Source organism: Protopterus annectens, chromosome 2.part1 (genome assembly GCF_019279795.1).
Source record: "Protopterus annectens isolate FY-2018-M chromosome 2.part1, PAN1.0, whole genome shotgun sequence".
In the NCBI taxonomy this organism is placed as follows: Eukaryota; Metazoa; Chordata; order Ceratodontiformes; family Protopteridae; genus Protopterus; species Protopterus annectens.
In genome coordinates, this window is record NC_056729.1 from 61,574,125 (window position 1) to 61,592,181 (window position 18,057).

The 18,057-nt window shown below is 42.1% G+C and overlaps 1 protein-coding gene across 1 annotated transcript in view; it reads right to left on the reverse strand.

Moving 5' to 3' along the window:
• Positions 1-18,057, reverse strand: part of DYNC2I1 (dynein 2 intermediate chain 1) — a 774,274-nt gene that overhangs the window by 500,882 nt on the left and 255,335 nt on the right. The window contains exon 5 of the mRNA XM_044062024.1: positions 6,247-6,419. Coding sequence (XP_043917959.1) covers positions 6,247-6,419 — 173 coding nt within the window. The remainder of the gene's footprint in view (positions 1-6,246; positions 6,420-18,057) is intronic.

The following is an 18,057-nucleotide window of genomic DNA, read 5'->3' on the forward strand; positions in this document are numbered from 1 at the left end:
TTTTCGTTCTGTGCAGATAAAAACGTAGTTGTCTGTGTACACCCAATTGATGGAATTTGAATTCTGCCTTGTTTGAGAACTGGGGAAAAAACACTGGCAATTCAATGGATTGATTAAGGTTACTGATTGACACCACTTTGGGGAGAAAGGAGGGGTTCAGTCTAAGAGAAACCCTGTCCTTATGAAAAATCAAGTATGGGGGTTTAATTGATAGAGCTTGAATCTCTTAAACGCGCCTGGCTGACGTGATGGCTACTAAAGAGTCTTCCAGGTCAATAATTTTAAATCACAAGTAGCTGCAGGTTCAAAGGGGGATGAAGTAAGAGCCTGTAGAACAAAATTTAAATCCCAAGGCATGACAGGTTCGGATACCGGAGGTCGAAGTAACAGAGTGCCCTTCAGGAAAGCCTTACAGAGTCTATGAGCCATCAGACTAGGCTCATTTGTGACATGAAAGGTAGAAATTGCCGCCAATTGGACTTTAATGGTGGTGGCCGCTGAGCCCTGGTGAAAAAGCATAGACAAGAACTCCAATATGGATGAAATTGGAGCCGTGTAAGGGTCAATCCTTTGGGTATGAGCCCAAATTGAAAATCTCTTCCATTTGCTGGAATAAATGGAGAAAGGGGAACCAAATCTGACGAGGCCAGTGTGGGGCAATCAGAATCATTCTGCTTCCCAAGGATTGTGCTTTCTGAATAACCTTTGACAGCAAGGGGACCAGAGGGAAGACATATAGCAGACCGGAGGGCCAATCGTGGACTAATGAGCATCCCTGGGTGACTCCCCCTGAGGGGGGATCAACGTGAAGTAACTGCTGCATTTGGCATTGAGGGGGCTGGCAAAAATGTCGCAACAAGGCTGACTCCACCTGCGGAAGATCCGTTCCGCAACTTGACAGTTCAGGGACCACTCGTAAGGCATCAGAATAGCTCTGCTTAGCCTGTCTGCGATCACGTTGGACTTCCCCAGAATGTGCGTTGCCACCAGAAAACATTGGGAAGACACTGCCCACTGCCACACTCGTATGGCGTCTCTGCACAGGGGATATGACTTGGTTTCTCCGTGCTTGTTCAGATACCACACCACTGACATATTGTCCGAGTGGATTGCAATAGTTCCGAGAGGAAGAAAACTCTGAAGTGCCTGCAATGCAAGTAGCACAGCTCTCATCTCCAGGACATTGATATGTAGATGCATCTCGTGCTCTTGCCACGTGCCTTGGACTGTCCTGCCTAGATAATTCCCACCCCCACCCCATCTGGGAGGCATCCGTGGTCACCATGGCAATCGGGGGTGCCAGAACGAAGGGCTTTCCTGTGTCCAGATTGTCGGTGTGAAGCCACCAACTGAGATCCTGTTTGCACCTGTCCGTAAGTAGAATAGGGTGAAAAAGAGGAAGACATTGAAGAGACCACTGGGCAAAGAGAAGCCACTGAAGGAGTCTCATATGTAACCTTGCTAGAGGAACTAACATAATTATCGTGGCCATAGTCCCCAACAGTTGGAGAACCCATCTTGCCTTCGCTCTTCTCAGAGGGAGCAGGGTGTGAACTTGATGTTGTAGGGCTCTGATTCTTTCCTGTGGTAGAAACACCCACATGAGGACGGTGTCTAGTTCTGCACTATAAAAGTGACATGCTGTGAGGGCAACAAGGCAGATTTTTCCCAGTTCAATGTTATGCCAACTGTTGACACAGATTTATAGTGGCGCCCCTGGTCTGAATCAGTAGATGCCTGGTGGTGGCAGTGAGGAGCCAGTCATCCAGATATGGAAACACTTGGAATCCTTGACGTCTCAAGTGACCAGTCACCACTGCCATGCATTTGGTGAACACCCTGGGGGCTGTGGTGAGACCAAAGGGCAGGGCTCGAAACTGAAAATGACTGGCTCCCAGCCAGAAGCGTAGGTGACTCCTGGATGCCCTATCCATTTTGATGTGGTAGTAAGCATCCTTGAGGTCGATGGAGCACATCCATACTTCTTTTCCCAACAATAGGAGAATAGACTGCAATGTGACCATTCGGAACTTGGACTTTTGTGCATGGTTGTTCAATCAGCTGAGATCTAATATGGGTCTCAGGTCCCCTGTTCTTTTCGGCACCAAAAAGAATCTTAAGTCCCTAATCCGATCTGGTCTGAGGGGACATGTTGGATGGCTCCTTTTTCTAGCAGCTTTGAAACTCCTGAAGCTGCATAATCCCTTTGACTGGGTGGAACATCCAGGATTTTCCTGACCGGAGGGGGGGTCTGACGAAAAGGGAATGACATTACCTCCGGAAATTATTCGTAAAACCCATTGGTCCTGGGTGATGTCTTGACAGGCCTCCGGGTATAACGAGATTCAACCCCTGACTGGCTCCAGTAACACACAGTTGGGCCTCCCATCAGGAGCGATGGTAGGGAGAACCGCGAAAGGAATCATGGTCCCCCGAGTTGCAGGAGCCTCCTCTGCCCCTAGGGCGGCATCTTCCTGAATAACCCCCCCTCCTCTGCCTCTGGAGGGGGGCTCACCTTGTGCACCAGGAAAAAAACCTCTGTGATTTCTTGAACCACATCTTTCCATTACTCTGGGCCTTGGGATAAGGCCTAGAGGGAAGGGAAAAATGGACTCCTACAGCAGACAGCGTTTTTCCCTCCTGCTCGCACCTGGTGAGGGTGTCTTTCACCTTGGTTCCGAACAAAGAGGAACCATCAAAAGGGGCGTCGGTGAATGAAGACTCGAAGGCCTCCGCAAAATGACAAAGGCGCATCCAGGCCTGTCTCCTAAGGGCATCTCCTGAACTTGCTGCCCTACTCGCTCCCTCAGCTGCATATGAAATCAGCCTCATGGAGGAGTTAACAATGGAATTGAGGATAGACATCTGGGCATTAACCGTCTGGGTCACCGCCTCAGAAACGTTACCCTTGTGAGTAACTTCAAGCTCCTTGAGGAGATCTCTCTGGAGCCATGTAAAGTGAGATAAATAATTCCGTGACTGTAAGGTAAAGGTCGCTGAAGAGAGGGTACGCTTCCTGTACCGGTCCATAGTCCTAGACTCCTTGTTAGGAGGATGGACGGTGGAAGAAGTCTCGGCTAATTCCTTCTGAGTGGCCGCTGCCACCACCATGGCATCCACAGGGACTCCCTTGGACAGAAACTCCTTACCCAGGGGAGCAGAAAGAAATTTATTGGGTCTCCTGGGGACTGGTTCCACAGAGTCAGGGTTCTCCCACACCCTTCCAGGAGCTCGTTGAAGGGTGTAGACACCCAAGAGGCAGAGGGCTGAGCACCAAACTCCTTCAGGAAGACCGACTCCTCCTCGGAGGGGGCTTTGGATGGCCAGTCACCTCTTTGTTTCAAGATCTCTAGGATGTCAGAGAAAGAAACATCCTCAGAGGATGACTTGGGGGACCCCTCTGATTCCTCGAGGTCAATATCTGATGTGAGGGACTCATCCTGGGAGTCTATGTGCTTCCTCTTGCACGTTGTCTTTCTAGGGGGCTCCTCAGGCAAGCACTCTGAAGGGCCCTCAGAAACTTGGGAACCACTCATGGGGGTACCCTGAGGCCTTGGGGCACCCTGTCTAAAGATAGGTGGTGATCAGAGACCCACAACGGAGTAGTAGGGGACAGAATGACTGACCCACATGATGTCGCTGACGATCTGGCCAGCGCACTCCGCATGGCCTCAAAGGCTGGTCCCCCTGAGTCCAAGGAGCGACCAACCTCCAAAGCCACGACAGGAGTCAGGCTTCCCCGCACCGAAGCACCGAGAGGGAGACTAGGAACCGAGAGATGTCCCGAAGCCTCTCCCTCAGGTCCGACTGAAGAATCCCGAGTCCTAAATCCTGTGGACGGCGCCAACGGGGTCGGAGCTGACGGCACCGATAAGCCAGGAGGGGCCATCGGAACCGACCTGGAGACATCACACGGAGCTGAACACTCCAGCTCCTAAGGCTGGGATGCGCTTGGAGGAGGACTTATCGAAGTAGGTTGCAGGATGGGCTCCAGAGCCGACTGGGATGGAGCAGAGAACAATTTTGCTAAAACCTGCTGCTGAAGGAGTCTCTGCACCACTCTATCGACGTCCACATCCGACAATGTCCTGGAGGATATGGAGGACAGGGAGGGAGATCGAGACCTCCTCTCAGGTGATACTTGTCTAATACCAGGCGATTGGCTCCGATTAGGTTCCAACATGATTGGAGCAGACGCCGGTTCCATCACCACCGACACTTCCTGCGGCCCCGAGGACAGTGGAGCCGAGGATGTCGAATTTGATTTAGCCATTTTCTCCGGTGGCTCCGAGGAGACTGACAGAGCTGGAGACCTCTTTTTAGATTTAGTGGTTTTAGCTTTAGAGCTGGAAGCAGATTCCAGACCCTCTTCGAATGATGGTTTCAGAAGTCCCTTCAAAATCAACTTATTCTTTCTTTCCTGCAGGACCCTAGGACTAAATGCATGACAGAAGCTGCATGACTCCTGGAGATGGATTGCTCCCAGACAATATACACAGACAGAATGTCCATCGGTAATGGACATTTTATAGCTACACTTTGAGCATTTCTTAAAGCCTCAGGGCTTGTGCTCTTTAGAATCTTTAGACATCGTAACCAACACCCCCAATCACCAAGACAAAAAATTACAGGTACGGAACCAATTGGAAAAAACAGTCGGAGATTTACACCACGCTTAGGGTGGGAAAAAACTACCTCTAACCAAAAACTCCAAAGAACGATCCTCTGACACACACACACAATAGTGGGGGTAGGACTAAAACCTCTAATTTAAATGGTTTTAGACTGGAAAGATTGTAACACAGGGAAGCAAGGGGACAGACTAGGTCCTCTAACTGAAATGGGCCTAGCCTGTTGGAACAGCTAGTGGGATAAAACAGAACAATCACACACACACAACTTTTCCACAAAACAATACCAAACGAACAATAGCTATTAAAATAGCTTTTTGTTTGCAATAAATTCTCTCAAGAAGAAGAAAAAGGGTACTTAGCCAAGAGCGAGACCACGGCCGAGCTACACAGTGGCAAATGAGATCTGGGGATATACAGCAGTGCAGCATGGGATACCATCTTAGCCCAGCCAATAGAAAGACTTCGAGCTAGAAAAGTTTTGGCCGAGTCGGAGCCGAAGCCACGGGTAAGAATGTAGGCGAGATTGGACTACATAACATCCATGGTTCTCAGAAAATTCAAGAAGGCCCACAAGAACATCTTATAGATATAATAATAAGTCTAAAGTGACATTAAAGTTTAGTAGTAACATCTATGATATCAGTAATATTATTAAGAACAATTGGAAGATTCTTTTAAGCGATAAAGGATAGAGAGATAGTATAGACAGAGAACCTAAATTTGTATACAGGTGTAATAATAATCTAAAGGACGTACTATGTCATGAACCTGAAATAAGGTAGAAGAATAGTATAAAATATACAAGGTTGGGGACATTTCCATGTAGACATTGTAAGGCATGCACTTTGCTAGACAGTGCAGGTTATTTTATACATCTAATTACTGATAGAAAATATAGTTTTGATTTTTATGCTGATTGCCATACTGTAAATGTGGTCTACCTTGCAAAATGTAAACAATGTTCAAGTTGTTATGTGGGGAAAATGAACTGCAAACTCAAAACTAGAATATTAAATCATATGTCTTCTATCAGATTAAGAGATGAGAAAAATGCCTTGTATCAACATATTAAATGCTTTCCGGATCACAGTTTTTCATTTTTGGTAATGCAAATAATACAAGAAGGTGGGGGGGGGGGGGGTGACATTGTTAACAAAACTGAATATGCAGAGCTTAAATGGATTTTAAATTTGGCAGCAGACACAGCACCAGGTCTTAATTGTGTTCTTTTAAAACCAGCCTTGAAAAAAAGGCGGGTGAAATGTAAAAGTTAATTGTTTAATTGTCTAATGAGTTTTTAAAATGTATATAAGATGTTTCGGAATTAATGTATGTTGTCTGAAGAAGGGTATCCACCCAAAAGCGCTAACTTGCAATTTTTAATAAATCTTCTTACATTGGCTTGGTTTGGACTCGATCTTCTTTTTGCTTACAATCTAAAATGTGACTGCAAAATATAAATCTAAAAAAGGGAATGCTAACATAAATTGCTATCCTAAGTGTGCAAAGCCAGTGGACAAATACAGATAAGACTAATGGCCAACACAGACAGGCTTAGCAGTCTTCTACAAAACACTAACTGCTGAAAAATGCACATAAACATGTTACTCACCTCTGACTCACAAATAAGAACTTTTTGGGGACTAGAAGGTTCCCATATATTCCACACACACAGAATGAATTTGCTGTCTAGTCGAACTGCACTGGGCTTCCTAGGTAGTCCATGGACTGAAATTATGGTCTGTCTTTGAACCAGCGAAAGGCTTAAGGAATGTACTTCACGATCTGAGGAAAAAAAACAAGGGGGTGGGAGTATTAAGCAGTATAACAGCTTTATTTTCATATTCAGCTAATTTACCATCTGCAATACACAAGCTAGTGAAAAGTTCTAACAAAAGAACAATTTTATGCTTAAACTCATTTAAATTTTCTCAGCCTTTACAGCACATACATTCTTTGGCTACAATTGCTCTTTTTTCAGTAAGTTGAATTACTTATTTTGCTATCATCTTTTGCCAATTCGCAAAGAAAACATTGTCGGTTAGCAAAAGAAGCTATAAGCTTGGTCTTACTTAGTTTTGAAGTACTTTCTTCTTGTATTAGTTCTTCTCATTTTAACATTGGAGGAAAAGAAAACAGGTATGTCCTCCACAGAAGTTGTGCCCCTGACTACAAAGCAGGTGATCAGGGCTTGAGCAGTGAACCAAACACTTTAAGAGGTGTCTAGAAGGGGTAGGGCTAAGCAGTCAATGACCAGCTCTCTCCTGCCTCACGGGAAAAGATGAGGTCTTCTTCTGCCAGAACAACGTATAGTGGAAATTAGAAGACTTGCCCTGAGTGCAGAAAGGGCTGGCTGAACTTGCATGAAGACAACACATTTTTAACAGAGTATTTAGAGAGGAAGATACTTGTGAGTTAGTGTTTCTGAATACTGCACTTTTAAGACAAAGAAGCAACCTAGTGACTGATAGGAAAAACAAAAATATCTTCATCAGCCAATGATGATAGACAGCTGGTACTCAATAACTGCATCCTACTTCAACAATAAGTGCATCTTTTCAAGGCTAATCCACCTAGAAAGCTAAATCAGTTAGAATGGTGGTGAATGGGTCAATAGGACACAGGTCTATATTAGAACCATGAAAAGTCAGTTCAGCGAATGGCTTTCACATTGAAAATGCCATTTGTTGAACTCGCTCTAGTAGGGGGCTGTGCCTCCCCCCCCCCACTAATTATATATACCAACTCCGAGATTGCACTACAGTGAGGAAACAGCAAATTTTCTAATCTTCACTGTACTGCAATCTCACCATAATAGTTAGTTCAACAGATTTTCGACATAAAATGCCGTTCGCTGAACTGAGTTTTCATGGTTGTAATATAGACCCATAGAACAAAAGGTGGGGACTTCCAAGATGGCTGCACACTGACTAGCTTAATTTCAGCTCTCCCAGAAAAAAAAAAAAGTGCAAGATGAGGGCTAGTAATTCTGACAGCTTTAATAAAATGAAGGTACTGGCTAGTAAATACACTGCCTGGATACCAGCAAAGAAGAAACTTAGAGAGCTTGAAAGAAAATCAGCTGAAAAAGGCGAAGAGAAAATACTGACTGGGAAGAATCCTGTAGCTGGTCAGCAAAAAGAAGTTCATACTCCAGCTTATGTACAAAAGATGGCTTCCAGTAATTTAGCAGGAAAAATAAATCAAATATACTTGGGCTGATTAAAATAAATGAAACAATGAAGGGGTATATCAACTCAAATAACAACAGTCTGGAAGAAATTTAAGATTCTTTAAGCAGCTGTTCATATAAACTGATAAAAATGCAAAAAATCAGAGTTCAAAATGAAGACAAGACTGTCTGAGTATGAGACCTCTAAAGAAGATCTGTTTCAAAAAATGCTAGAGAAAGAAGGCAGAACATGCAGGGGAAAACCTGAGATTTTCTGCTGTAGCAGAGCAACTGGAAGGAAGAAACTAATAATTTAATGAAAGCAAAAATAAGCAACTGGACTGGTATTCCACAGCAGGATTTGTTAATTGAAAAGATACATTGAGTGCATGCTCTAAATCTGGCCATGAGAAAGCAGCCAGGACTTGTATTAGTAAAGATGCAAGAAAAAGTTGATTCTGACAAAACTGTGGCAGAAGGGCAAAGTAATAAAAATTGGAGACAGTAGAGGGTTTGTGGAAAATGATTATTTACTGTACTTCAGGCAGAAGAGAAGCAAATTCATTGCAGTAATCAGGGAATGTTGAGAGGCAGGTGTGAGAGTAAAGCTGCTGTATTCAGCTGTCTTCAGAATATTTTCCTGGAGGATTAAAATTCTTGATGCAGAGAAGGCTAAGGAGGAAATACAAAAGTTTGTCCAACAAAAAGTGAGCCATGAAACAGGAGGGAACTCTGTTTCTCATTCGTCTGATAATAAAACTCCACCAGGGAAACCTTTTCCAATGTTCAAAAGGAAAATGCTTGAGACAGAAAAAAGCACAACAGACAACTAGGAGAATTGGGAGTACTCTGGACTTGAACCAGAGTCTGGTGTTTGGACATGGAGATAAAAGGAAGTACACCAGCAACACTGAAATTAGTGAATAAATGTGAGATTATAAATCATCAATCACATTTGTGAAATATTGCATTACAAGAAAAAGTGGCTGAGAAAGATGGATTTTTCTTAACTTTGTTAAACTTGTGGGTGGACTGAAAAGCATATACTGCACTTCATGTCACTAATATTTGGAAGGACACAAAGAAAAAAAAAGTAACTGCAAGTAAAACAATTTTTGTCTTGACAGTATTTGTACAAAACAGTTCATGATGTAAATTGCATGCTGTACATAGTAAAGCAGATTTGTGAAGCATGTAGTCATGGAATCTAAGATGAGAGGGTGATCCTTTGCAGTGATTGTTTTATGGGATAAAAATAATAAGGTAATCAAGTACTTTTTTCAGTTTTAAGAAATGTGGCATTACAATGTAAAATCAGAAGAAATGCTGGACAAAGCATTTTTAAGTTAACATGTAAAAGTGCACTGATTATAATATATGTAGAGTTGAGATGTTTACTCTTATTTTTTGCATAGGTGAATGTCTGGGTTAATGCCATCGGCTTAATCAAAAAAAAAAAATTTGTGTAAGCATGTGTGTTTGAAAAGTAAGAAACCTTTGTGGATGCAATGATAACGTTTCCTATACCAAATAAATGTTCAGTATGAGTTGAGAAATCTGCAGCTGAGGGTAGATGTATATTCTGTTTTCATGTTTCCAATGAGAACAGCCAACTACTGGTGTAGGCAATAAATTTTGAGAGGTCTTGACATTTTTGCTGAGAGAAATGTAAAATTAAAAGGTACAATGGCAAGCAGCTTTCTAAAAAAAATTAAACTGAAAATATTGGAAAAAATAAGAGATATCAGCTTTCCTGGTACCTAAATACTTAAATTCGTTGGCTAGAACATTGTATAATTCATTTTTATTTAAAGATAGTGTACTTTCCCTTACGTCTAAAAGGTAATGTTTTCTGAAATCATGAAAACTGTTTTTCACATCTGGGAGGAAATTATAGATAAGAAAAGAACAGGTAGCAATTAGTGTAAGTAGGAGCACAGGCTGTGGCAATGAACAAGAATGTATGTGTGATGTATAATGTATATAACTGGAAACACATTAATACTTTTTCCTTTCTTTTATATTAATGTATGTTTGCTGATGTCTTAAGTGATAATTCACTAAAAGTGTTAAAAAAACAGGACACTAGGTGAGCTACATGGTGAAATTGGTATAGACAAAAAACAAACAACTATGCATGGAATGCTAATCCACCCCACATACACAGAACTAAACTGTGCACTCCATTGTTTACTTAATTCATTAAGGTATTCACTCATTTACTTAACTTACCAATGGACCTGGCAACAATGTGACTCAGTTCTAGCTGTAACTAATACAAAAACTCAAAACACATATTCTGACATCAGTTCTAAGTAGCAGGATATGGTATAACTCAGTGGCAAGAAATCTGACATATTTGCAAGATAATTAGTATAAAAACAAAGTACTATGACTAATTATGTCTGGCAAATGAAATTAAAGATAATGTTTAAAAGCATGAAATATGCTTTCCTTTTCAAAAAAAGTGTTCACATGCATCGTTACGCTTGCAAACACTTTGGTGTGACAAGAAAAGTGCATTTCAAAGCCTTTAAAAAAACAAAGTTTAAAATGTTCCTTTGGAAGGCAGAAGATTTTTATGGCATTGATATTCATAAGAGGGGAGAGAGAGAGCAGTTACATGACTCCGGGTTTTGGCTCTAATACTGATGGATTAGCATAGGTAAGTAATTGTAAATTAGTGATATAATTGTCAAACTGCTAAAAATTAACCATTTGGCAGAAAACTAATTATATCATTAGTTTTCTGCCAAACAGTTATTTTAACAGTTTGACAATTACATTGCTATTCATTCAAACATGCTGCAAATCATACGTAAACAGAAGTTATGTACTCACTATAATGTTCCCTGTATGTTGTTCATTTTCATTCTTCCTCTACAGTTGGGACAGTTGGATTCAGATCAGACTCAGCTGTTAGTACAGCTTATGGTAACCAAAAAGCTCTCAAGCTCCTCCCTTACCAATAAAGCACCAGCCCCTAATATACCTCAGATCTTGTTTGCTGAATAAGAAAAGGTAAGAAATATATTGCATAAATTGCTTGGTAAAGAAAGCCATTAACTGGAACTCGATAAAAAAGAACAGAGATGTCTTTATAAACTCTCATTCTTTCAGAGGTCCCTTGTGATAAAGGTAGGGGGTTGGCAGGAAGGCAGCTGAGGAAGAATGAAAATGGACAACACAGATGGAACGTTATGGTGTACATAACTTCTTTATCTGATGATGTCAATTTTCATTCATTCCAGCTACCTGAAATCCCAGGTGAACGCTAAGGAAGGATATTCCTGAGTACGGTTGAACCAAAGGCTTCACTTCAAGACCTGATCTAGTTTGCAATGAGTAATAAAGGTATGAGGATTACGCCAAGTTGAAGCTGGACATGTCAACCACAGAATGTCTGGATAAAAACACTGACAAAGTTGCCATGGGTCTAGTAGAGTGGATTCTTAAAGGTTTTGGCAATAAAATACCTAACATTGTACACAAAATATATTCCAAAGCTACTTTAGCAACTGATTTACCTAATTTGGCATCCACAAAGGAGACAAACAGTTGGTCTGGTCTTCTAAATTCTTTTGTCCTATGTAAATAGATATGTAACTGTCTATGAACATCTAACGTGCAACATATAATCCTTTGTTTTCAAAATTTGTAAAGAAGACACGAAGAATAATAGACTGGCTAATGTTGGATTATGACACCACTTTAGGAAGGAAGGGTTGGTTTGTAATGTTACTCTGTCCCTGTGAAAAATCGAGTAAGGAGGTTTGAGGACAATGCTTGAAATTTAGAAATTCTTTTAGCAGAAGTAATAAAATTTAAGATCACATTTTTCCTGCTGGTTCAAAGGGGGAATGAGTTAAGGCCTGCAGTATTAAATTTCTTCCCTTGATGAAATAAGGCCTTTATAAGGTGGTTTCAACAAAAGAAGGCCTTATAAACTTAGGTGAAGCCAGGGAAGAGTTTTCAGTTCCTATATGGAAGTTAAAGATTGCTGCCAAATGAACTCTAATGGCTGAGGCGCTAGCTCTTTTGTTAAAAACTGTTGACAAAAATTCAAGGACACTGTACAGGGGCCAATATGTTTCTGTTGTGCCCAAATTCAAACCTCTTCCATATACTTCCGTAAAGTTTCCTCGTAGAAGTTTTATGGGAAGATAGATGTATATGATGGACAGGGGAAGAGAGCACAGGTTGTCTGGCTATTAAAGGAAGAGGAGAAACCATTCTGTCAACTTTAGGTTTGAGATATCTAGATAAATCATGCCTGTCGGGTGATACAGGAGGTCTGGAATCGGATCCAGAATCCAAGGATGGTAGGCCAGATGAGGCCAAAGTAAGGGGAACCAATCCTATCGAGGTCAGTAAGGTGCAATGAGGATGACTCTGCTTCAACCTGGCAGATTTCTGCAGAAATTTGGGGATCAAGTAAGTCAGGGGTTAAACATAAAGGAGATTGTGAGGCAAATTATGGAGCAGAGCATCCCTCAGTGATTCCCCCGGTGGGGGGACCTGGGCAAAGAAGCTGCTGTACTTGTCGTTTACAGGCGAAGCAAAATGATCGTAGCAAGGCCGGCCCTATTCACAGAAAATCATTTCTGCCACTTTGTTGTTAAGGGACCACTCATAAGGCAGTAAAATGGACCTGCTCAGCTTGTCTGCTGTCAAGCTGGACTTCCCTGGGATGTGCATTGCTATCAGAAAATAGTTGGAAGAGAACGCCCATTGCCACACTCCGAGGGCTTCTTGGCCCAAGGGGTAAGATCTGGTTCCTCCTTGTTTGTTCATGTACCAAACTACCAACATACTGTCCATCTGAATCACAATTGTTCCTAAAGGGAGAGAGAGTCTTGTAATCCTTGCAATGCTAAGAGCACTGCTCTTATTTCTAGGACATTGATACACATGTTGGCCTCTTCAGAGGACCAAGTAACTTGGACTGTTTTCCCCAGGAAGTGCCCCCCACCCAATCTGGGATGTGTCCGTGGTCACTATGACCTTGGGCTGAGGGAGAATGAAAGGACAACCTTGAAAAATCCACCACCAAATATATCTCTTGTATGCTTGAGTGATTTTTATTTGGACTGACATGTGTTGATAAAGAATTGACCATTGAATTGCTAGCATCCACTGAAGAATCCTCATGTGGAATCTCATTAGCAGAAATAAAATTATGGCCACTGACAATGAACCAAGGGCTTGTAAAATCAATTCTGCTGAAATTGTTGTACTGTGAATTACCTTTTTGACCTGGAATCTGATAGTCTGTACTGTTGCAGGAGGAAAAGAAGCTGTTACAGATACTGTGTTGAAAATTTTTCCTATAAACTCTAGTATTTGAGGAAATTCTAACTGAGATTTGTTGTAATTTAGGGTAATTCCCAGAAGGAAGCAAGTTTGGAGTACCTGACCTCTTGTGTTTATTGATAGATGCCTGGACAGGGTGGTGATGAGCCAGATGTCCAGATATGGAAACACTTGGAATCTCTGCAGTCTCATGTGAGCTGCTACCACTGCCATGCATTTGTTAACCACCCTGGGGGCTGTGGTGAGACCAAAGAGCAGGGCTCTGAACTAGTAATGGCTGGCTCACAGCCAGAAGCATAAATACCTTCTGGATCATCTGTTCATTTTTATGTGATAGTAGACCTTCAGGGTGCATTGCTGAGCACATCCAGTCATCCTTGCCCTAAAAAGGGCAGAATGGACTGAACCATGACCATCTGAAACTTTGTGTGTCGAACTGACTTGTTCAAGTTGCTGAAATCCAAAATTGGTCTCCAGTCCCCTGTTTTCTTTGGCACTAAAAAGAATCGAGTAAATTTTGGATTCTACCTGGTCTGGTGGGATCTCTTGGATGACTCTTTTTTTCTAGCAGCTTTTGCATTTCTATTGCTGCTGCTTTCCTCTGACTGGGTGGAACATTGAAAAATTTGTATGAAGATGGGGATGGAAGGGAAAGGGGAACTATACAACCTTTAGAAATAATCCTCTGCACCCATGTACCTTTTGTGATGTCTAGTCAGACTCTCTGGTGCAGGGATAAATGACCCCTTGCAATCGGACCTCCTTTCAGGAGTCCTGATGGGGTCTGTCAGAGAAAAATCTCTAGACCCTTGGTGTTGCGGCCACCTCTGCTGTGTGGGGAGCATCTTCCATTTGCATTCCCCCTTATGCTTCTAGGGGAATTTCTCCATGTGGATCTTCGAAAGGATCCTGGAATTTTTTTGAACCACATTTTTCAACATCCATGTTGGTTCCTAGAGAATGTCTTCGGGGGGGGGGGGGGGGGGACTGAAAAACATACTCCTATAGCAGAGAGCGTTTTTCCATCTTTCTCACACCTGGAGAGTGTGTCCTTCACTTTGGGGCCAAATAAGGAGGTTCTGTCAAAGGGCGCACTGATGAAAGAGAACTTGAAGGGCTCTGTAAAGTCAAACAAGCACATCCAGGTATGAATCCTAATAGAAATGCTTGAACCCGCCACCTTTGAGGTATCTTCAGCTGCATGAGAGATCAGCCTCACAGATGAGTTTGAAATGGACTTTAGGGTCGCCAAATGTGAGGCCACAGACGCCTGAGTCTCAGCGGCAGTGGTCCATGAAAGAGAATTTGACAGTTCTTTTATCAACTCTTTTTGTAGTCTACTGAAATGAGCCAGGTAGTTCAGTGAACTTACAACAAAGTTTGCTGAAGCATAGACACGCTTCCCAAACCTGTCTAAAGACCTAGACTCCCCATTAGGGGGATGGGCACTAGAAGTCTGTTCTGCAAGTTCCTTCTTAGTGGCTGCTGTCAAAGGTACTCCCTTACTCCAAAACTCCCTGCCTGCAGGTGGTACCAGAATCCAATCCGGTCTCTTAGCAATAGGTTCAACTGAGTCAGGTTCCTTCCATGCCCACCTTGAGATCAAATCAATAAGCTCATCAGCATGATGTTACCCAGGAGGTAGATGTGCAAGATTCAAATGCCTCCAGGAATACCGATTCCCATGGAGAAGAACTGTGAGAGGACTACCCACCTCTTTGTTTAAGGATCTCCAGGATGTCTCCAAATGAAATATCATGAAATATCATCAGTTGGTGATCTCGGGGAGCCTTCCCCTTTGTCGAAATTAGTATCCTCTGTAATAGATTTGCTGCATTTCACCTCAACGTTTCCAGGTTTGGGATTTTTTTTACTACTGTTTTGCATTTTTTATCCTGCCTACATGCTGTCTTGTTTCTTTGGATGCTCCAGAGAAGTATCAGAAAAGATGGTGATACCATGCTGCGGAGCCTAAAGTGTTTGGACTGGCTGTCCCTGTGGAGTTGGATGCTGTGGCTCAAGGTGCAAAGACATGAGATCCTGAAGGAAGATTCAAGGGGAGAAACAGTCTTTTCTGTTAAAGCAGAGAAAACTCTCTCCACCACCTCAAAAGAAGAATGCCCCAGGGAGAAGTCAACAGAGCCAAGAAGATACGCTTCTACCTCGTCAACTCACTCTGCCCAGAAGGCATTCCACTCGAGGCAGAGGTTGGACCTGAGCTGTCCAATGCCAAGGTTCTGAAAGCAGAGATGGCTCCAACAACTTCGGAGTCAACACTAACACCTCAGATCCAACAGAGACGCTACAGCTCCTACAGTCATCCAGATCCAAGCTCGTCAGAGCTGGAGTGCTTAGAGAAGACCTCACAGCAGAGGATAACAGTATCCTTGGATCTGACACAGACTGCTTCAGCAGACACAGATTCAGGGAGTCTGAAATGATGGGTCGGATCAAAGAAGGAGTCAACAGTGGAGGGGTAGTGTGAACCAAGGCTTCCTGACCCAAAGGGTAGGAGCTGGAATAACACCCATCTGAATTTGCACAGAGAGGTATCTCCTCATTATTCTATCCATGTTTGCTTCAGTTAAACTCCTCAAAGAATAAAAGAAGGCTAATGAAGGAGATTTTAGGTGCTGTTTCGCCAAGAAAGGAAAGGGTAACCTGGATGGTACCAAGTCAATAGTAGGTGAATATTGGGTCTAAGGAAGAGATGTCAGATTTGAAGTAGTTCGATATGATAAAGTTTTCTGAATAGTTGGCTTATCCATCTTCTCTTTCTTATGTGGAGGTTCCACTGAAGATGGAGTAGAGTAACCGGTTGGCCCAGGGGATCTTTTTGAAGACTCCTTAGGTTTTGATTTGGGGGGTTGAGCCCCAGAAATTGCTTCAGAAAATGTAGTAGGCAGTAACCCCTTTAGAATAAGTTTGCTCTTTCAGTTGGCAAACACACAAAAGTTAAAAAAGTTAAAATTGTTAAAAATGGAGCAATCTACAATTAAGTGTTCTGGGCCCAAGCAGTACACACCCAGATCATGTGAAATAGACAACTTATGTCCACATTTTTTAAATCCCAAAGGACCTTTCTCCAACATTTTAGTAAAGGCAAACTAGCAAAAAAAGAAGTAATTTTTTTTTGTTTACTAGAACAGAATGGTAAGAGAAGAAAAAGAAAAGTTCAAACTATGGTACTGAGAAATACATAGATTTGTAAAAATCAGTGAAAAAGATGCAGAATGGAGAAAATATACCAGTGATGGTAAACTAGAATATACTATGTATATAAAAAGAGTAAATAGAGATAGGGTGTTAAGAAAAAAATCATTTAACTGAAAAACTTGAGAGCTATCGATGACTGCATCTATTTAGTGTGAAGCAGCAAATCAGACCTGTTAGGGGTTGGTGCACTGTGGGTACGGAGGAGCTCAAGAGCTTTTAGATTAACATGAGCTATAGTAAAGGCCATGTCAGATCCAAACCCAATAGTTGAGGAAAAAAAGAAAATTGACATCAGATATAGTCTGTTTTGACACAGGTTGTCTCCTCTTCAAACATTCACAAGAGATGGACAATTGAGCCAAGCATCTTAAAGATTTAGTTCTGTCACAATAGTAACCGAGTTGTCTGTGGACATCCACAGTATGGAGTATCCTTTCTCCCTCATTTTTAGATACAGACAAGAAAAAGGGGAGATAAATAGCTTGGCTTAAAATAAACCTGGATACCACTTTAGGCATAAAAGGATTAGTTCTCAAAGAAACTCTGTCCCTATGGAAAACGAGACAGAGTTGACTCAGTATAAGAGCTTGCAACTCAGATACCCTCTTGCAGATGTCACAGCAATCAGTAAAACTGTTTCCCATTTTAAGAAGCTCAAGTCAGCCAGACTAGGTGGTTCAAATGGAGCAAGTGTTAGATTCTCTAACACAAAATTAAGATCCCAAGGAGGGGCCACCGGTTTTCTTGGAGGCCTCTTATACAAAACCCTTTTCAAGAACAGGGTGCTGCACTGTAAGAGAAAGATCCATGGGCAGACATGCTGAAATGGCCTGTAAATGAACCTTGACAGAGGAATAAGAAAGTCTGTAGGACAGTATCTCACACAAAGATTTTAAAATAAAACATTATGTGCTCACCATAGCATTCCTTCTGTGTTGTCCAATTTCATTCTTACTCAACTGATGGGTTGAGATCTGAGACTCTGATCCAACTCAACTGCTTTTTCCAGAGTGTAGGATCCTAGAACTCTCAAGATCCTCCCTTTACCCGTAATGCCCCACCAACCTAACATCCCTCAGATCGGGTTTGTGAGTACATAACTTTTTAATCCGATGTTGTCATTTTCATTCCTTCTTAAACTGATGGGACAAAGTCCCTAGTTACCACAACCTCTGGAGGACCTTAAGGAAGGATATTCTGTAGTACTGTTGAGCTAGAGGCTGCTCTGCCCCTACTGACCAGATTCAGTTTGTAATGAGCAATAAAAGTATAGGGATTAGCCCATGTTGCAGCTGCACAAATATCATCCAAGCATACTCTAGACCAAAAAGTGGAAGAAACCACCATAGAGCTAGTGGAATGGGCTCTAGGAGGTTTTGGTAAAGTTAAACCAAGTTTTCCATATGCAAAGGTAATACAATAAGTTAACCATTTGGCCAATGTAACTTTAGATACTGGGTTGCCTAATCTGGTAAAAGAAAAGGAAACAAATTGTTCAGATTTTCTTAAGTCTTTGGTTTTATGAAGGTAGAAACAAAATTGTCTATGCACATGCAATACATGTAGCATATACTCTCCTTTGTTTGAGAAGTTTGGAAAGAAAACTGGGAGATTAATGACCTGAGTAATATTTGACTCAGAAACTATCTGAGGTAGAAAATTCGATTACTTCGTAAAGACACCCTGGCCTTGTGAAAAATTAGATAAGGAGGTTTTGAAAAC